Genomic DNA, 21,329 nt, shown 5'->3' on the forward strand with positions numbered 1-21,329 from the left:
GAGAGGCTGCACGGGGATGTCCAGGCAGGTGCGAACAGAGACGGGACCTGGGGCACACGCCTTTATTAGGGTCCGGGGATGGAGGACCTGGGGGTTCCTGAGCTAAAGCACGATTGGTCAATTCGAACCAAAAGAATGGGATTCTGGTAAGCTCCACAGGAGTCTTATGTGTTCCACACCCAAGGGGAAAGCCTGGGGGACGGGGAGACTTTAGACCACCAGGGCCGTTGGCAGAGTCCTCTCCAGAATTAAATGTACTTGTGACCGCAGGCTGCTCTCAGGGGCGCGCGCTTACATGAGGCGCTAGTGTCCGTTTAAGGCCCTGCAGCCACGTGGCCACACAAACATGATGCGGAATCAGCAATGCTGTGGAGTAGCTTAGCTGAGCTCCCTACGGTAGGCCATGAGCTAGTAAGTAGTCCCCTTGTCCCCAGGGGATATTGCTCCAAGACCCTTAGCGGATGGCTGAAACCACAGATAGTATGATAAAGTTTAATTTAGAAGTTAGGCACACTGAGAGAGTAATGGCAATAATTAATAATAGAAGAGTTTTAACAGTAGGCCATAATAAAAGTTATGTGAATGTGGTCTCTCTCTCTCCCAAAATACACCCAGAATATATATAATATATAATAATCATGGGGGGAGGTCTTTTTTTTTTTTTTTTTAAAGATTATATTTATTTAGAGTGAGCGGGCACGAGCGGTGGGGGGAGGGGCGGAGGGAGCTGGAGAAGCAGAGGGTGGAAGGTGGGAACATGCCTGCGAGGTGAGATGAAGTGAGCAAGTGAGGTAGGCCTGTGACGGCTGGTAGGCTACCACTGACTTGCTGACCAGACATCAGGAGGAGGATCACCTGCTTCCAGACCAGAATTGGCCACAGAAAGCAAAACCGTGGATGGGGGCTACTGTACCTTATGGAAGATCCCTGATGAGAACAGTTACAATTTAATGAGGACTTGCTATGAGCCAGGCACAGTCTCAGTACTTTATGCTGAATGCTTTTTATACATTAGCCCACTTACTCCCGAAGAAAGGAAATTGAGGCTAGAGCGTAGGAGTGAACTGTCCAAGGTCCCAGAGCTGTCTGTGGAAGTCAGTCTGTGAAGCCAGGTCTGACCGACGTTCCTGACAATTCCGAATGCTGCATGCAGCATAGTAACCAGCTTGCATATGTTTCCTTAGACCACAGCTCCTTTCAAAATACCTAAAACGCAAGCGTCTTCTAACCTGCTAGCCTTGGTTACTCGTCACGGGCCTTCTGAAGGGCAGTCTAAGGATGGGAATGACCCACGGGAATGCTCTCATTGTCTCTTAGTTCAAGGAAGTGAGAGGCAGAAGTCTGAGCAGCAGAACAAAGCAGTGTTTGGCAGGTAAAAGACACCATTTCCTTCCAGCCTTCAATGTGAAAACTGTAATAGTGCATATATTTCTGTTATGAAGACGAACCAGACCAAATTAGTTTAGTGGCTGGTTTATACCACATGGTCCGTAATACGAACTGTATACATTTAGAATCTATGAAAACCACAGGTGCTTCCTTTAACTGTGAATACAGAGCTGTCACTGAATTTCCTGAATGTTCTATGTCTGCTTTTTGTTTGTCTTGGTTATTGAAGTTCATCTCTGCCTTGAATTGTCTGGTATCTATTTTCTGTCTCCTTATTCTCTTGACTTCCCATCAACCCTTTTGTGGCTCAGCTTAAATCCCCCTTATTATTTAAATATTTGGAATTTTTAAGTATACTTTTCCATTATGAACATCATTCTTTCTAGATCTGTCAGTACTGGGAAATTATCAGATCAACAAGTGAAGATACCTTTAGGTGGACATCAGGGCAGCACGGACAGTTTAAATACAGAACGACCGATGGATACAGGTAAGAAAAATGTGGTTTCTTTCTAGGTGGGTAGTCCGTTAGTATGTGCGCTGGTTGGCTGTTATTGCTGCCACAGATTATCACAAGTGTGGTGTCTTAAAACAACACAGACGTTATTATCGTACAGTTTCGGAGGTCAGAGGCCTGCAGTGGGTGTCACTGGGCTAAAATCAGTATGTTGACAAGGCTGCATTCCTTCTGGAGGCTCTAGGGGAGAATGCATCTCCTTGCCTGTTCCGGCATCTAGAGACGGCCCTCACTCCTTGGCTTGGGGTCCCCTTCCATCTTGAAAGCCAGCGATGGCCAGTCTAGACTCCGACCTTCTGCCTTTCTTTCTACATTTCATGGACCCTTGTGATTACATTGGACCCCCTGGATAATCCAGGATTATCTCTTTATATTTAAGGCAGTTCCATCTGCAGTTTTAATTACCCTTTGCCATATAATGTAGCCTATTTACAGGTCCAGGCATTAGGACATGGACATCTTTGGCTGGGTTGGAGGGCAGGAGAAAGTATTTTACCTATCTGCTTCTGTTGACTGTTCATGCACTTACTGAGATTTCTGCACCCACTCCCTGCCGCTTCATCTTTTTTCTTAGCACATCAAGACAGGTGCTTGTGGGGTGTCTTGATGATCACCAGTTACGAGAATTTCATAATTCTTAAGAATTTCATAATTCAAAGATCACCAGTTAGGAAGAATTCTGACCCAAGATTGGTTTTTATTGGTAGGATAATACTGGCCAAAGTTAGCTTAAACAAACATGTACTCTTGAGCATTTCTTATACAGTGAGTAGATTCTACAAAAAAAAACCCATAGGTCACTGATATCCCCTAGCCTTTTCATAGTTGTTTAGAGACTGTAACCTGTCCATAGACCCACATCTAGATTATTTGGATTGCTTGTCAAAACATAAAATGAAGGGCAGGTTGCAGACTATAACCCAGACTTGTTTAACCAAATTTCCTGGGAATGGATTCTAGGAATCTGTAGTTTTAACAAACTCCCAGGTGCCTGGGTGGCTCAGTCAGTTAAGCATCTGCCTTCGGCTCAGGTCATGCTCCCAGAGTCCTGGGATCGAGCCCCGTGTTGGGCTCCCCGCTCAGCAGGGAGCCTGCTTCTCCCTCTGACTCCCCCCGCCCCCGCTTGTGCGCGCGCTCTCTCTCTCTCTCTCAAATAATAAAATCTTTAAAAGAAAAACCTCTCCCCATGATTATTATATACACCTAAATTTGAGAATCACTCTTGTAATCTCTTTGTTCTCATTTTCTCTGTAATTTTTTTATTGATTCTCCCATTAGCATCCCAAGAAGGAAATATCTGGACCATCAAATATCTGATTGAATGTGGTTTCTAATCCAAAGAGAATACTCCACTCTTTTCTTACTTGCATGGTTTCTGAAGAGAAGTCCAATGTAATTCTTGCTCTTATTCTTCTATAGGTGAGGTGTTTTTTCTTTGGCTTCTTTCAAGATTTTTTCTTTGTCTTTGATTCTCTCTAGTTTGAATATAGTATGTTTGTTTAGGTGTGATTTTTTTTTGGTATTCATCCTGCTTGGTGTTCTCTGAGCTTCCTGGATTTGTGGTTTGGTTCTGTCAATAATTTTGGAAAATTCTCAGTCATTACTACTGCAAATATTTCTTCTTTTCTCTCTCCCCCTCTGATATTCCCATTTCGTATATGTTATACTTCTGTAGTTGTCCTGTGGTTCTTGAATATTCTGTCTTTGTTTTCATTCGTCTTTGTATTTGCTTTCCAGTTTTGGAAGTTCATATTGACACATCTTCAAGCTAACTGATTCTCTCCTCAGTCATGTCCATCTACTGGTGAGCTCATCAAATGCACTATTCATTTCTGTTTCAGTGATTTTGATTTATAACTTCTCATTTGATTCTTTTGTAGAGTTTCCATCTCTGTGCTTATGTTACCCATCTATTCTTACATGTTGTTTACTTTTCCCTAATGAGCCCTTAGCATATTAATCATATTTATTTTAAATTTCTAGTCTGATAATTCCAATCTGTGCTGTAGGTGAGTCTGGTTCTGATGACTGCTCTGTCTCATCAAACTATTTTTACCTTTTAGTATATCTTTTAATTTGTTTTTGAAAGTCTGACATCATATATTGGATAAAAGGAACTGAGTTAAACAGTATAAAGTTTTTTTGTTTTCCTGGCTAGGAGTTCGGCTGTGCTTAGTGTTTACTGTAGCTATAGGTGTCAAGCTAAACTTTTCTTTGTTGTTTTTGAGTTTCCCTAGATACTCCTTCTTAAGTAACGTATGACCCTTGCCTAACTATATTCTTTCCTTAGGGTTTTATATCTTAGCTCTTACGTTTAGATCTGTGATCCATTTTGACTGACTTCTTGTGGATGATGTGATGTAGGGGTCCAACTTCATTCTTTTGTGTGTGGATATTCAGTGATCCCAGCACCATCTATTGAAAAGATTATTCTTTCTTCCATTGAATTGTTTTGTCAGCCTTGTAAAAAAAAAAATCTATCGACTATAAATGTGTTTATTTCTGGACCCCTAATTCTGTTTCATCAATCTATACGTCTGTTATGCTGGTACCATACTGCTATGATTCCTGTACTTTATAGTAACCAAGGAAATGTGAGTCCTCCACCTTTGTTCTTCTTTTTCAAGATTGTTTTTTTGGTTATTCTGGGTCCTTGAGTTTCCATTATGAATATTAGTGTCACCTGCTAAAATGAAATCCCTGGATTGCCAAGTTGCTTTAACATATGAAAATCAATTAATGTAATAATAACACTCAATATGCTAGGAATAGAAGTGAATTTACTCACCTGATAAAGAACATCTATGAAAAATGCACAACTAACATGGTGAAATGATGAAAGTTGAATGTTTTCCCCCTAAGATCACGAAGAAGACACGGGTATCTGCTCTCACCACTTCTATTCTACATTGTATCGGAGGCTCTAGCCAGGGCAACTGGGCAAAAAACAAAAACAAAACACTCAGCTTGGAAAGGAGGAAGTAAAACTACCTCTATTCACAGATTGCATGATCTTGTATGTAGAAAATCCTAGTGTAATCCACTAAAAAACTATTTGAACAAATAAATTCAGCAGTGTTGCACGGTACAAGATCAGTACCCAAAAATTCACTGTATTTCTTATACCCTGGCAAGAAACAATCTGCAAATGACATTAAGAAAACAATTCCATGTAAGATACCATCAAAAATAATAAAATACTTAGGAATAAATTTATACTTGTAAACTATAAAACTTTGATTCTGAAAACTACGAAACACTGATGAAATAAATTAAAGAAGACATAACTAAATGGAAAGAAACCCCATGTTTATAGATCAGATGACTTAATATTGTTAAGATGGCAGTACTTTCCAAATTGATCTGTAGATTGAATGAAACCCCTGTAAGTGACACATCATTTTTCTCCTGCCGCTCCCAAGGTTGCCTCCTAGTCTTTGCTTTTTCCATTTTACTGTGATGTTTCTGGGTGTGGCTCTCTCTGAGTTTATCTTCCTTTGAGTTTGTTGAGTCTCTTGGATATACAGATTAATGTTTTTCATCAAACTTGAGAAATTTTCAGCCATTATTTATTTGGATATTTTTTTCTGCCTGTCCTCTCCTCCTGGTACCCCCATCGTGCATAGAATACACATTATGCATAGGTACACTTAGTGGTGTCTCCTAGTTCTTTGAGGCTCTCTTCTCTTTCCTCTCTCTGTGCTTCACATTGCACACTATTGATTTATTTCGAGTTCATGGATTCTTTCTTCTGCCAGTTCACATCTGCTGTTGAACCCCTGGAGTGAATTTTTAATTTCAGTTATTGTTCTTTTTAACTCCCAAATTTGCACTTGGTTCTTTTTTATAATTTCTCTCTCTATTGATATTCTCTATTTGATGAGACATTATCATACTTTACTTTAAATTTTTTTTTCTTATTTGAGTATAGTTGACATACAATGTTAGTTTTTGATATGCAGCACAGTGATTGAGCATCTCTGTACGTTACACTGTGCTCACAAGTGTAGCTGCCATATGCCCCCATACAACACTGTTATAGTATCATTGACTCTATTCCCTATGCTGTACCTTTTGTTCCCATGACTTACTCATTTCATAACTGTAAGCCTGTATCTTCCACTCCCCCTTCACCCATTTTGCCTTTCCCCCCCACCCTTCCCCTCTGGCAACCATCAGTTTGTTCTCTGTATTTTTAGGTTTGATTCTGCTTTTTGTTTATTAATTTGTTTTGTTTTTCAGATTCCACATATGAGTGAAATCACATGGTATTTGTCTTTCTCAGTCTGACTTATTTCACTTGGGCATAATACCCTCTGGGTCCATCCACGTTGTCACAAATGGCAAGATCCCATCCCTTTTTACGGCTGCATAATACTCCATTGTAGAAGTAAACCACCTACACACCACATCTTTATCTGTTGGTGAACACTTAGGTTGCTTCCATATCTTTGCTTTTGTAAATAATGCTGCATTGAACATACGGGTGCATATACCCAGGTGCCCCTAAGTGGTTGTTTTTAAAAAAAATAATTTTCACCAGGGTGCCTCAGTGGTGCAGTCAGCTAAGTGTCTGACTCTTGGTTTCTGCTCAGTTGTGCTCTCAGGGTCGTGAGATCGAGCCCCATGTTGGGCTCCACGCTCAGCACCAAGTCTACTTAAGACTCTCTCTCCCTCAGTCCCTACCCCCCTCTCTCTTTCTTAAATGAACAAATAAGTCTTTAAAAAAATTAATTTTCACCAGTTACGGTTGTTTCACTGAGAAGCAGGTCTGTGATGCTCCTCACACTTCACACTGCCGTCCTGGAAGTCGTCGTTCTATGTGCTGTTTACCGGAAGTCAGTCACTACAAGTTGGAACGGTTTTTGAAATTAGCTTGTTTGAAAGACCACTTTATGCCTCATCCCCCTTTACAGATTAGTTTAAATTTATAGGGTTTGTAAGTTCTGCATGAATGTGTTGTAATTTAAGTCCAAGTTTGTGTATATGAAACCAGATTTTTCTCCTTAAACAACATTTAGGCATAAAATGTATCTTTGATCACTTTTATCCTCTTTTTCTCTTCCCTTTTCCACGTGAACTTTATTATCATCATTTGAAATCACAAATTTCTCTTTTTAATCATGAAGTTTCCGTTTCTGAAAATAAAAACTGCTGATAGTAGGAAAAACTTAAGACCGTAAGAAAAATAGGGTCATTGGCTCTTAAAATTATCCATGACCATCTTTAAATACATGTATACCTACTGAAATAAAATCGTTCATAACATAAAGAGAGTATCTGTGTCATTTTGTACATCTCATGTAATAATAGATACTATTTAGTTTCCACCTACTGTTCCTTGCTCCCGAGGAGATTTTTATGAACTCTGTTCTGTTAATTAGATGCTTCAAGTTTGTTATGCTCTGTTGTGGATAGGATGGACATTGATGGCAGGCTTTTTCTTTTTCTTTTTTTTTTAAAGATTTATTTATTTATTTGAGAGAGCGAGAATGAGAGAGATAGAGAGTACATGAGAGGGGGGAGGGTTAGAGGGAGAAGCAGGCTCCCCGCTGAGCAGGGGGAGCCCAATGTGGGACTCAATCCTGGGACTCCAGGATCATGACCTGAGCCAAAGGCAGTCGCCTAACCAACTGAGCCACCCAGGCGCCCCGATGGCAGGTTTTTTTTCTATATCTAGTTTTAACTTTGTGATTTGTGTTGTTAACTCCTACCTCCATTCTGTGGCGTCAGAAATGTAATGTTTTTGAGATGCTTGAGTGTGAAAAAGCTTTGGACAACTTTTATTGATTCTGCTTAGTTTGGTGGAGAGAGGCTTTCCACCTTGCCTTCCTTTAGCCCACGTTCAGCCCATCAGGCCCCTTGACACTGGGTCCCCACCCGCATTTCTTCCTGACAGATGTACGGCTGCAATTCCATTGACTCAGCTTTCTCTGTCTCTTAAAGCTCTTACACCATGGAGACTCCTGATCTCCCTTTGGCTTTCCCTCATATTTTTATTCTAAGCTCTTGGTTTCCCCTTCTTCGAATGATCCTTACCAGGTGTGACTACAGCTTGTGTCCTTTAGAAGTATACAGAAGTGACTCTGAATAGGAGGCTTTGGTGTGAGGAAGATTCACAGCTGAGAAGAGACTACCCTAAGATACTCTTAATGGTGATCTGTGTTGAATTTCCGATGTCAAGAGTAATAAATACTTAATATAAAAAAGCCCCAGAAACCCTGCTATAAAAGTAAAGGTCTCCCTATAATCTCACCCCTAAATATAAACACAGTGGAAGCAATGTAACGTTTTGTCAACTTTCCCTGCAGCCCCTGCAGGAGCTTGTGGTGGTGGACTGGCACCTGCTCTGGGAACAGCAGCAAGTTCCAGGGCTGTCCTGTTCACTGTAGGATCTCCTCCACACAGTGCTGCGGCCCCTACTGCTGCCCATATGGTCCTCCGAACAAGAACAACCTCAGGTGAAGAATTGTCTTGCTTTCGTTTTGGCTCGTGTTTGGAGTGCAGTGTTCTGTCAGTGACTTGATGATGCGACTCAGACGAGTCCCTCAACCTCTCTGGACTTCAGTTTCTTTCCCAATGACATTGAGATCATCATTTTCTTGACCTTAAAGGGTTATAGGGTGTAAATGGGACCTTTGGGGGGGCTTTATAAAGTAAAAGTACTGTATGTTTATAATACTATATTATAACAATATAACATAAATGTGACTTTTCCATGATGAAGGAGCTACGCATCTATGGTGCTTCTTATATTAAAGGCCTATTTTAGTACCTCTGGTAAATTTTTTGAAATGGTAGATGGTTGCTTTGTTCTTGTAGTGACCTAAGTTTCACCTTTTTTCGTACTTTGAGTCCTAATCTTTGCACTTAATCCTACCTGCATTTAGATAGGCCAGTAGATTGGTTTTATCATCCATACTCTATAAATAGGTTATTAATACCCCAAATTAAGAAAGTATTTAGATTGGACTTGAAATGAGTTATCATTTGGCATTGTCATCCATATTGTACCTTGTGTCCTGTAAAATTCTCTTATGCTACGTAAGTTACCAATCAAGATGTCAGGATATTCATAAGCAAAGGATTATAAATAGATAACGAGAGAGGAAGTAGGAGCCAATAGTCTTGTTCTTCAGATTATTAAAAATATTAGATAATAAAATGTCATTTTCAGAAAGTGCTATTTCATACCCGTTAACTAAGCCGACACTAAAAGTAGTACCCAGTGTCGCTGAGGTTTGGTGGGACCTGTGTGCTTACTCACACCTGCTGTTGAAGGTAGCGTGGCAGTTCGTACAAGAGCGGTAAAAATGTTTGTAACGTTTGATCTGTGGTAATCCCATTCCTGTTTACAATACCACTTCAGAGTACTTATCACAAATGAATCATTCAAAAGAAGGAAAAACTTTGGATTTCATTATAGTGTTATCTGTGATATAAAAAATCAGAAGTAGTATTAATCCTCTGGGCAATCATCACATGTATAAATTTAGGGAACTGCTACGCATCCACTGCGTTTAATGATGAGGTGGACTATGGGGCAACAGGGAAAAATGTATATGCTATAACCTTGTTTAAAAACTAGCCATGATGATGTCTATGAAATAGGCGTATAAGGGAGGAATAAAGGTGAACTTGGAAAAATAAGACCTATTCATAACGCTGCGGTAGGGGGTCCGTGACTGCTCCTGGGCTGGCGGGAGGGGCCGGGGCAGCCGCCCCGCCCACGCCCTCACTGTCCCCTCTCCTTGCAGCGGGCTCCAGCAGCTCCGCGGGCTCCCTGTGCTCGGCCGGCGGCCGTGTGGCTATGGGCTCCCCGCTGGGGCCGGGTTGGGGGGCTTCCCCTCCCGGAGCCGAGGCCGCGCCCAGCCTGAGATACATGTCTTACGGTGCTTCACCCCCCAGCCTGGAGGGGCTCATCACCTTTGAGGCCCCTGAACTGCCAGAGGAGACACTGATGGAGGTGAGAAGAGCCCTGGAGGGTGTTGTAGCCACGGCAGGAGAGCTAAATGCTCTCGAAAGTTCCGACGGGTTTTTTCTTTTCTTTAGCTTGTCTTTTCTATTTGAAAACCTTTGCTGACACGTTTTCAGAGTAATGTGGACAGTGACACTCATCCAACAAGCTTTGGTTGATAGGAAGTGACAGAGATTTTTCCTCTGAAGTTTAGTTACTATTGATAGGACTTGGAAAGCATAACCTTGGTCCTAAAACCAGAACTTTTTATTTTCAGTGCTTGCTTTTCTTTATAACATAAAAATGATTACACTTGGGTTTAAAAAGTAATAAAGCATAATGCCAGATGTGTCACTGACACAGAAATAACCCTGCCAGGCAGATGCTCGCACTCATAGACCAGCTCCTGTCCTCTGTGGAGCCAGTTCTGCAGGGAAACCCACATCAGAATCATGCCGAACACAGATTCAGAACAGGAGAAGTTCACTCGATGACTTAAAGACTGTGCCAGTTCAGTTCCTCGGTCTTGCCTCCAGGAAGCATGCAGTGGCCTACGTGGCGTCCTCACCCCTGATTACAGTCCTGACTTAGCCTCCATTTCCAATTAAAATGATCAGTTCTCCAGACCAAGAGAACAGATGCTCTCTCCATGCTGAACCTCTAGCATTTCTGTTTTGTGTGAATGAGAACTAGGTATTTCACAGAAAAGGTATAAGATGGTGCCTGCAAAATGTATCAGTGATTTTATAGTAGATTTAGTAGTAATCTTGTAACGTGTGTAACCTAATGCTAAATTTGGAAAAGCAATTGTCAGAGTTTTTTCAGTCTCCATCAAATTAGACACAAATTGTTTTCCAATACATTTTCCAGTGTATTAGAATATATAGTCCAATACGCTGTCAGAGAGGAGAGAGACCTTCACAAGCTAATTGGTTTATTCTCCTTTCTCTAGGAAAATGATTCTCATCCCTTTTTTAATCATAAAAGGAGAATGAGAAGCTTAGTCTTATTGAGATTTCAAGAAACATTTATAGCTAAAAACACATCTCAAAACAACATTAATTTTAGACTACCTATTTTTAATGCACGCTATTATGTCAGCCTATACTCTCCTCATTAACTAACTGAGCAGCTCACAGAAATTTAGAGCTTTGGTATTAGGAATCACTGTGAACTGAAAACCCAGCAGAAATTAAAATAAAGCATCCCTGAAACTGTAAGACGGTAGAATTTGCAAAACTATCAAGAAGTATGGTTTAATGTGCAGCATATCCTTACAATCCCAATATTTATTTTGTCATGTATATTGATTTAATTGTTTGGTTTTGTTGTTTTTTTCTAGTAAAAGCACAGTGACCTCATATCTTTGAAACTTAATTTTGTGGCCGCTCTCATCCATGCACACAAACACATGCACACACCCACATTTTGTTTCACCTGTGTTTATTTTCTTACTAGTTTTCTAGAATTTAAAAATCTTAGTCTGTTCTGCTCATTCTGATATTCCTAAGTATAGAAACACTGTAGCATCGGCCATGGTTTATATACAGAAACAAGTACGCGCCTCTTCTTAGCTGCAAGTTTCTAAGACAAATTGGCTTTGCCACAGCGAGAACACACAGACACCTTACGCCACCTCAACATGATGCTGATGTTCACGGAGTGCGTGCTGGACCTGACAGCCGTGAGGGGGGGTCACCCGGAGCTGTGCACATCCGCTGTCTCCTTGTACCAGATCCAGGAGAGTGTGGTCGTGGACCAGATCAGCCAGCTGAGCAAAGACTGGGGGTACGTGCCCCCTTTGTCATTCACTTCCAGGTTCTCTGTGCTTTCTGTAAATTCGTGTCTGAGATGGAGGGCCTGTCACACACCAGCAATCATGTCTCCTTATGAAAAGCTTCAAGGGAGCTCTTAGTTATGTTACTGTGCTAGATTTCACTTGTGAGCCAGGACTTGAAGATCCTGCAACCGTAGCATTGCCTTTTCCTTGTAACTGATACTGTTGAAGATATTTGATGATGAAGAGATTGCATTGGTTTTTGAGTCTACCTGTTGTATTCAAAGTGAACCTTTTTCCTTCAGGAGTTATTTGTGCACAAAAAATGTCAAGGAGAATGGCATTCCTTTAGAAATGCTATCTGAATGTTGACCCGATGCGTAGAGAGTGGAGCCTGGCGTGTTGGCTCCCAGGATAACACTCTGCTGTCTTCCTTCCCGGTGCAGGCGGGTGGAGCAGCTGGTGTTATACATGAAAGCAGCGCAGCTCTTAGCAGCCTCTCTGCATCTTGCCAAAGCCCAGATCAAGTCCGGGAAGCTGAGCCCATCCACGGCTGTGAAACAAGGTATGGGGGCAGCGTGACCACTGGACGCCCACGCCCTCACACCGCCCCTTTCCCCATCACACCGAGAGAGAGTTTGAGGAGGAATCCTGTGTTATTAAATATCCTTAGATGGGCAAAGATGCTGACTTCGCTGGGTTTTGTTTTTGCCATTTAATTGATAGAACAGTCAGAAGCGCTTTATTCTCAACTTTTTCTTAACTGGAAGAGAACCCATGAAAGAATCTGATTTCCGGTCTTTTTTCCCTCAAGGATCATTTAGTGCCACTTTACTTAAATCAGCGGAAAAGGTGCATGTTACTGTCACTTCATTTTTATTTTGGGAGGAAAACTAAAATTAGTTCTCATCTCAACTTCTTTCCAGTTGTCAAAAATCTGAATGAACGATATAAATTCTGCATCACCATGTGCAAGAAACTTACAGAAAAGCTGACTCGCTTCTTCTCTGACAAACAGAGATTTATTGATGAAATCAACAGCGTGACTGCAGAGAAACTCATCTATAATTGTGCTGTAGAAATGGTAACCCTTTCTAAGGTTGAATATTATATAAGAGTATCTTTTGAGTTGAATACCTACTTGATACTTTTCTTTTTTAAAAAGATTTATTTATCTGAGAGAGAGAGAGAGCACTAGTGGGGGGGCAGAGAGAGTCTCAAGCAGACTCTGTGCTGAGCACAGAGCCCGACACAGGACTCGATCTCATGACCCTGTGGTCACAGCCTGAGCCAAAACCAAGAGTCAGAAGCTAAACCGACTGCCCCACCCAGGCGCCCTTTGGCGTTCTTCTTTTTTCAAAAGAGTTTCTGCCCTTAACCATTCCCAAGTCCCAAACATTGTGACTCCCTCTTACGAAAGGAGTAATTGGATGTCATTAGCACAAGTACCACATTAAGTAACATCGGCTACCACACTTGGTGACATTTTATTGTACCTCTTAAAAATTGCTAACATTAGGACTGTCTAATCTTTTTATACTTTCCTTCTAAGAGCCTTGGCTGGATCTGCATTTTCTACTATTTAGGAAATTTTGGCATAATAAAACGTGAGGAGAAGTACTGCTATGTTACCCAGTCCACGTGCCCAGACTCTACTTACTGACCAAGTACAGACACAAAGTAAAACCTGCGTTTCCAACTGTGTAGCTGTAACTACTGGAAATCATTTGTTTCTGTCTCAGGAGGGGAAAACTGCTCTGAAGTAGAGATGAAATTAGGGACTGTTAAAGAAGTAGTTAAGTGGGGAAGAAATTAGTGACCAATGTTATTTTTGCCACATTAACATAATAAATCTCCTTCTCCCCCCCGCCCCAGATTTGTCCGCTTTGAATTGTACTGTTATACTGCCCTTGGCCTCATTCTGAAAGCCATTATCAAAAGTCATGGGAAAATAACTGTGGAATATAAACTGTTGACAAGAATAATAGACATTATTTTGCTCCAGACTGTCACTATGAATAATATGCATTCTATCACTCTATACTGAATTAACACTTCATATGATAAATTATTTTTAGAAGTTTGTGCCAGGAAAAATGTCCTCTCTAAAGGAGTTACGGTGTTCTTTTCTTTTCTGATAATAAGAGCAGTATTAAGTTTGCCTGAGCTGCATAGCCAGCTTACTGTTATTAGCACTACGTTTAGTTCTTTCTTCTTCCTCTTCAGAATGGACTTTCTGTACCCATTTTGTTTGTTTTATTGTTAAGTGGCTTTAAAGTATTGTTTGAAAGAAACCCAGATGATATTGACAAATACATTAGGATACTGCGTTACTGACAGTCCTGGTATTTAATGATTTAAAGAGAATGGTCAAAAACAGAATTCAGCCAAGTAAAACTGAAGATCTAATTGGCTTTGTTAAATGATTTATGAATCAGGCAGCATCCCGTCTAGCAAGTAGAGGGGAGCTCTGCTGAGCTAAATAAAGCAAAGGTTTTTAAAAGGGAGAGAGGGGCCATAAAAAAGAAGAACGGAATTTATTAGCCAGAAATGCATTGTTCAGGCAAAGTTGCCCTCCTAAGGGGGAGCGGAAGGGGTCTCTTGACCAGGAGATGCCATGTTGACTGGTTAAAAGTTACATTCCCGAGGGACCGAGACTGCAGTTGGGTTGGGTATTAAGTCTTGGTTTACTGACTTGCCCTGAGTGATGCCATTTGGGGCCTCATTTCAGAATACTGTTGGGAAAACTTCTCAAATACAGCCTGTGAATACTACTGCTATCCCCTCTTTCCAGAAAGCCCCTACTCACCTGGCGGGCTCCCTGCTCCTTCTCCAGACTCAACCTAAACATCGCTTCCTGGAGGCTTTCCCTAGTCTTCTCTCCCTTCCACAGTTGGCTTCGATGCACCCAGTATATATTCTGTACTGTCCCAGGGCTTCCTCCTCTAACGCCGCGTACCCCTCGGAATTAGAGCACCGTGTTATCCAGACCCGTACGTCCCTCTGGACGGCGCGCTCTCCTTCCCCTTGTGCGCAGTGCTAACAGATGACTTTTAGCACCATTTAATGACCTTATTATAACAAAATACTCTAATGAAATGGTGAGGTTGCCCTAGGATGAAAGTGTATGTTTAAAATAAACCTTTTAGTGTAATCCTAGAAGAGCCAGTTTAGAAGTGTAAGTTTTATGAGTCCTGCGTCTGAGTCCAAAATCACGTTTGAAAGCAGTAACTCTTTCATCCAGAAGCTCCTGTTTTATTTTGCCCATCTGATGAATCTTTGAGTTTTATATAGTTTGGTAGATTATACCATTTTGTCAAAATGTGTTAATTTTAGAAAGACTGCATTAAAAGCTGCATTGCCCAAATGGATTCGTATTTTCTCAGAAAAGTTGAGACTCTTCTCGTTTCTGCTGACTTGGCTCCAGGTTCAGTCTGCAGCCCTGGATGAGATGTTTCAGCAGACGGAAGATATTGTTTATCGCTATCATAAGGCAGCCCTTCTTCTGGAAGGCCTGACTAAGATTCTCCAGGACCCTGCCGATATCGAAAATGTGCATAAATGTAAGTTGACTTAGAAACCAGTGTGTTTATCGATGACAACGGAGTTGTCTCCCTCAGGTGCAGCAGGAAGAGCAAGCAGTTTGGCATCTTACTGCCTGGGCTTGGATCTTGGCTTTGGGCAAATCACCTACCCTTTCTGTGGTCTGTTTCTTCTTCCAAAAGATGACAGAGTTTGATGCACGTGAAGTCCTGGTGGCTTTTGATTTTTACAGTGCAGTGCTGTGCTGGCAGATGTGTGTTTGTGTGTGGAGAGAGCTTTGGTTTTGTTGTTAAATAATAAGAAATGCAGCTATTTTAAGCCTCGTGAGCTTATGGGCGACCAGAGAATTTTACAAAGACTCTCTGACGACTCTACGATAGATCTGGAATAGACAGCAGAGTGGAGATTGATAGGCTGCCAGGATGATGATATCATTTATCACATAGAAGCACTGGGGTTTGAGGAGGAGGTGGTGGACCATTTGGAGTATATGTGCTCACACCACATTTTGAAGAGCCTTAAGGGGATGGCAGTTCTAAAATGATTTGCAGTTGTGAGAAAGCTAGCTGTTAAGATCTAAGTGTCCTTTTGTTTGTTTGTTTGTTTAAGATTTTATTTATTTGACAGAGACACAGCGAGAGAGGAAACACAAGCAGGGGGAGTGGGAGAGGGAGAAGCAGGCTTCCCGCGGAGCAGGGAGCCCGATGCGGGGCTCGATCCCAGGACCCTGGGATCATGACCTTAGCCGAAGGCAGACGCCTAATGACTGAGCCACCCAGGCGCCCTAAGATCTAAGTGTCCTTTATCTTACGTGCTAAGTTTTGCCACATCACTGCGCATCACTGAGCTGGAAATTACATCTCAACAATAATCAGGCAGAAAGAAGAAAAAATACTCAGAATGGTTAACGTTGGGCCAAAGAAAGTACAGAGATATGCATGTAGAGAATTAGTGGTGGTTTTTTCTTTTTCCATTAGTTCTTCTTGCCTTGGTTTTGACAATAGAAATGACTTTGGATATGAATTTATTTTATTTCTAGATAAAACTAGTATTGAAAGAAGATTGTCAGCACTCTGCTGTAGCACCGCGACCCTGTGAGTGGCCGCGGGCTCGTCCCTGGACCAGTGGTGGGGACTGAGGAGAGAAGTTTGGTATCACAGCTTGGGTTCTGTTTCCCCATCCCCAGGAAACCCTAGCTTCTCACGTGGTGACTACCAAAGAACAAGCATGACTTCAAAAAGGAAAAACAATCCAAAAACTACATACGTGTAGGAAATCTGCCTTATTGGAGACGTCACCCCTTCCCTTTTCTGTGTAGAAACAGAAGCAAGAGTATTCCACTTGGCTCTCAGTTTGAACTTGGTCAATAAATGTACCTTAGAAATAGAATTATCAGTACAGTTATTCCTAAGGATAATTAAGAACGAAACAAAGTGGATGGCTCTATACTCAGTTCACCAGAGCAGTGTGTGAAATTCCACGTGTTTACTGAGGTATAAAAGTAAAAAAAATCGACATCTCATCCAGGCAGTTGGATATCTGGGGTAGGTTCGTCTAAATCTGAGCACACATCCTTCAACAGCTCAGGAAGATAGAGCTTGAGAACAAGCTGAAAGAAGAAGGCTCTTGGAAGAAATTGTGAAATCTTCTATTTGATCTAATATGGACACGTTAATCTTCCAAAATCTTTCATATTGCACTAATTTATTAATACAACTGTATTGGATTTTGCAATTTAAAACTGAGGCACAATGGACTTGTTTAAAATATTTTACTTGATTATATTATATACACACACCCTTTCCAGAAATCACACGTAATCTCTAGTGGACTTTTAAATGGTAAAAACTTGCGTTCGTGTGAACCTTTGCATTTTTTTTAACCTATCCATCTACACATACAGATTTTCTCAGTGGTATTTTTGAGCTGCTGGTTGTTTGCTTTTGGTTGTATTTTTTTATTGTGCATGCAGAATGTGCATCGACGCCTGTGATCTCTGGGTTTACTAAAGGCTAGGCTTATTTGGGCGGTATTAGAAAAAAATACCAATTCGGGATACTCTCAAAAGTTTTAATAGGGCCGAAACAAAGTTGGCGACCTAAAGGCTTGTTGGTGATGGGGAGTTTCTACATGAAGTTAGTGAGAAACGAGGTTTGTCTTCTCTTAGGAAAACAGGCAGCCCTCTCCAGCCTGGTGTACGTCCCGGCCCTTCACCAAACAGCTAGTCACGGAGAACGCGGGCAGGTCATGTCCCTCCAGAAACGGTTCCTGCATTGTGTATGGTTTGGTTTCTTTTACTCACCTGCTTGAATACTTGAATAAACCATTCTCCAGTTTTAATTCCTTTATTTTTATCCTTTTAGCTAACATAATCCAAACTCTGACAAATTGCACAGAAGCTCCTTGGCATTAATCTAATTTTAAGTGTACTGATAAAGACAGACAAAAACATGGTTTCTCCTTTACTTTGACGAAGTAATGTAATTTTTACCTTATTTATCTGTATGAAATTCCAGCAGTTAATTTGAACATTTATTTATACGATGTTTGTATTTTTAGGTCTTTAATACAGTGTTTCTACCTCTCATTTGTAACTGCATGCATTATTCTCGAAACTAGGTAAAACTCACGGGATCGTTGTGTAATAGCCTTTTTATTCTTGTGTGTACAAATGTATATTAAGGTAAAATAAAACTGACAAAGTGTTCCTAGGGTCAAGCTGAGTCCATATTACGTGGCTTGTCAAGCCAGCTCCTTCCTCGGTGAGTTTGGAGGCTCGGGCATTAATATCCTCTGTCCTGCCCCAAGATGTCAGATGCTCGGTGACTGTCCTGCGGGCCGTGCGCACGTAGGCTATGCGACGGGGCTCCCGCCCCTCCCCGCAGGGCCTATAAGCACTGTTACTGGGAATACTCTGTTGTGTATCATTTTTTTCAAGGGTCCCGGGCAATTTCATTTATGTTCTCATAGTCCTCACGCACGTGATCTCAGTAGGTCCTCCAAGGAGCTGGGTTCGTTCCGGCCCACCCGCCCCATCCATTTTTTTTTTTTTTTTTTTAAACAACACAGGATGAAAAAGTTTCACCTCGAGGAAGTGATTGATCTTAAGTCAGGTAACTAGGGGAGGTAGGTAAGCCATGGTTTGTGACTCCCAAGTTCGTTCTTCTCCCTCTTGTATAACAAAGGTCCGTCCCATGGTGGGTGCTGTACGTGAAACCGGGATGTGTGGACGGCAGAGAACAGACTGTAAACTCATGAATAATGGTTCTGATTCTACCCCCATTATCAAGGCCAACTGTTTTCAGAGATTTTTGCCTTGACTATAGCAATAATAAATGCTTTATGTTTCCATGAGTATTTTTTTTAATTTCTTGTCATCGATTTCACAAGGTAGAAATGGGCCAGTCCGCACACTCATGGGTTGCCACCCAGATTCGAGCCATAACGTGGAAAGTTCGTGACCACACGGACGTGAGTAAGGAGAGGAGTCGGTGAATTTGCTAACCGGCTACCCGGGCGGTCAGGGTTTGCCCGAAGCGCGCCCGGGACCGGACCTCGTGGATCCCGCCCCTTCTCCCCGCCCAGAGGACTAGCAGAGTTCCGGAGAGGAGCTTACTCTCAGGGCCTGGCCGTCCTGAGTCTCCCCAGGGCGAGGAGGAAGACGCTGAGCGGAACGTGATCTCTACGGGGCCTTGAGCCCATTTACCCCTGGGGCTGGACCCTTGAATCTTCAGCTGTGGAAGCTCTCGGGACCTGCTCACGCCCCTTCCTGGTCCCCCCAAGCCCTTGTGAGGGTGCGCCTCTGGGAGAGCGTCCAGATGGTCCTTTCCTCACCGGAATCACAGAGAGCCCCATCAGAAGCCATCCGCCTAGCAGAGCACTGCACTCCTGCGGGGAACAGACAGTGAGCCCCGAAAATCTCCGCTCCTGCTCAAGAGGCAAAGCCAAGCAGGTGAAGGGTCGGTGTGAATTCAGGGAGCGTGAAGGCACGGAGGCTGAGAGCCTGCTGTCCCCGCACGGGCTGAGCAAGGCAAGAGCACCCGTGTCTGCGCCCTGCAGGCAGACCTCATCTGTGGGTGCCCTCCTTGGCCCCGAGAGCTCTCAGTCCAGTGTTTCAAGTGCCCTGGAGATCTCTTCGTTGTTCAGAGCGGTCCCTTTCAACAGCCGCCAGGGTGCCTCCTGGGAGGGCATCTGAGCCGAGGAGGCTGCAGAGGTGACTCCACACTGGGGCTCCCCAAGGTCTGCACTCGGGGGAGGCCGCCCGGCGCCCTCCTGCTCTGGGACGGTCCTGCACTTCGGGAGCTGGCTTAAGTCCCTAGGAGAGGCCGGCTGGGGGCTTGTTTGTTGAAGACTGCTCTCTCCCTCCTCGGGCGTGGCGGTCCCCTGGCTGTGTGTCGCTGGGCTCCTGCCCCAGCGCCTGTGTACCTGCCAGTGGGGGGAAGGGCACAGAGCTCAGGGAGTCACGGTGAGGCTGAAACAAGTTCCTGAGCATGAAGTGGGAGCAGCCCTCGGGGACGCCCGCCGTTGGGGTGAGTGCTCGAGTGCTCGTTCTCCGCAGCCCCTCGCGGGTTCCTTTTGGGGAGGGGTGTGTTTGTTCGGAGCAAGGCCTGGAGTTAGGGCTCCAGGAACCACACTGGCTCCTGCTGGACGACTTCTGTAAGGATACAGCTCCTTCCCCAGCTGACCCACTAGGGCAACCTGCGTTCAGACATCCTTTATTTACCCTTGTGGCCCAATGTGGCAGTTTTAAGGAAGTGTCTATCAATCTACTATTTATTACTTTGTTTGATTCTCATACCAACCCTTGCCTCATTTTACAGATGGAAAAACAGACTTGGTGAGTAATCTGCCCCACCACCACCAAGAGAAAAGCCCCGCAGCTGGGTAGGGGCTGGGCTGCTGGGCTGGGGGCTGGGGAGCCTGCATGCAGGGAACTCTCCTCTCTGTGCCATGTGCCTAGCGCCCCAAACCTGCTCATCGCCACGTCCTTGTAACACCTTTCTGGTGATGTCCAGGAGGAGGGGGAAAGGCAGGCTTCTGTGTCGTTTGGACGCATCTTCTGCATAGCAGGAGGCCGCAGATTTCAAGAAGCAGGGGAATCCGCAGCTCTGTGCAGCCCCTCTTGGGCCGGGAGCTGGAGCCGAGAGCTGGAGCCGAGAGCAGTAGGTTTCAGAAACCACCCCCTCGAAACTTCCAGCGAGAGGGCTTCAATGGCATATTAATAAACTCGAGCGTTTGGTGGACCCGCTTGGCAGTTTCCTTGTTTGTGTCCACGTGTGCCAGTGATATTGAACAGCACGGAACTGGTCCCATCCCAGGTGAGGAGCCTCAATCCCAGGCTTGCCCAGGGGACCCCCCCCCAACACCCGCTTGCCCCAGGAACTGCTTAGTGTCCCCCTGCCTTGGCCTCACGCCCTCAACGTGGCCCTGTCCAGTGTGCGGCTCACACGGCGCCAGCCCCTCGGGGCACCCGGAGGAGCGCAGGGAGGTTAAGGTGGGGGAAAGGCTAATGGAAAATAAGGACATTCCCTTGCCCCCCGCCCTGGAGCCTGCCAGGGGGAGCAGTGGAATAAATGAGCCCCAGGCATGGAGGGCCAAGCACTCCACCGATGTTCTGAGTCACCCGGCTCAGAAGAGGGAAGTAGATCCAGGAGGCCTCGGTGTCCTCTTCCCTGGATGCGTGTTCAAGAGACTGGGTGTTCCCGAGCCTTCTGCACAGGACCAAATAGTAAGTATTTCAGGCTTTCGGGGCTATAGGTTCTCTGCTGCAGCTACCCAGCCCTGCCATCCTACGCCGAATAGCAGCCCCAGACAATACACAAATGGACACGGCTCTGTTCCAATAAACCTTTATATACAGATGTTGAACTTTTCATCTTGTGGAGTTTTCATGTGTCACGTAATTTTTTTTTTTTTTTACCTTTTCCATCCATTTAAAAATGTAAAAACAAAACAAAACAAAAAAACCCCACTTTTAACGTATAGGCCTGGGTGCGCAGATGGTAGTTTGCTGGCCACTGGCGTGTCGATTAATAGCAGAGGCAGGTACCCCAGATGCAAATGATGATGAACAAGACATGTCCATGGTGCCCACTGAAGGATGAGCTCCCACGCATCCGTGGTGTCCGGTGGGCCCAGTTAACACG

The 21,329-nt window shown here is 43.6% G+C and overlaps 1 protein-coding gene across 3 annotated transcripts in view; it reads left to right on the forward strand.

Annotated features, from left to right (window-relative positions):
• The window catches only part of ULK2 (unc-51 like autophagy activating kinase 2), an 83,095-nt gene extending 62,080 nt beyond the window's left edge, over positions 1–21,015 (forward strand). For 2 of the 3 annotated variants that reach the window (XM_035724568.1, XM_035724569.1), the window contains 11 exons: positions 1,185–1,372; positions 1,776–1,879; positions 8,218–8,367; positions 9,664–9,872; positions 11,473–11,651; positions 12,087–12,205; positions 12,567–12,724; positions 15,068–15,203; positions 16,223–16,277; positions 16,370–19,712; positions 20,004–21,015. In XM_035724568.1, coding sequence (XP_035580461.1) covers positions 1,185–1,372; positions 1,776–1,879; positions 8,218–8,367; positions 9,664–9,872; positions 11,473–11,651; positions 12,087–12,205; positions 12,567–12,724; positions 15,068–15,203; positions 16,223–16,277; positions 16,370–16,379 — 1,308 coding nt within the window. In that variant the 3' untranslated portion in view covers positions 16,380–19,712; positions 20,004–21,015. Of the gene's footprint in view, positions 1–1,184; positions 1,373–1,775; positions 1,880–8,217; positions 8,368–9,663; positions 9,873–11,472; positions 11,652–12,086; positions 12,206–12,566; positions 12,725–15,067; positions 15,204–16,222; positions 19,713–20,003 lie in introns of all 3 variants that reach the window. The other variant, XM_035724570.1, reaches the window with a different exon arrangement.
• The last annotated feature ends 314 nt before the right edge of the window (positions 21,016–21,329 follow it).

Source organism: Zalophus californianus, chromosome 16, assembly GCF_009762305.2.
Source record: "Zalophus californianus isolate mZalCal1 chromosome 16, mZalCal1.pri.v2, whole genome shotgun sequence".
NCBI lineage: Eukaryota > Metazoa > Chordata > Mammalia > Carnivora > Otariidae > Zalophus > Zalophus californianus.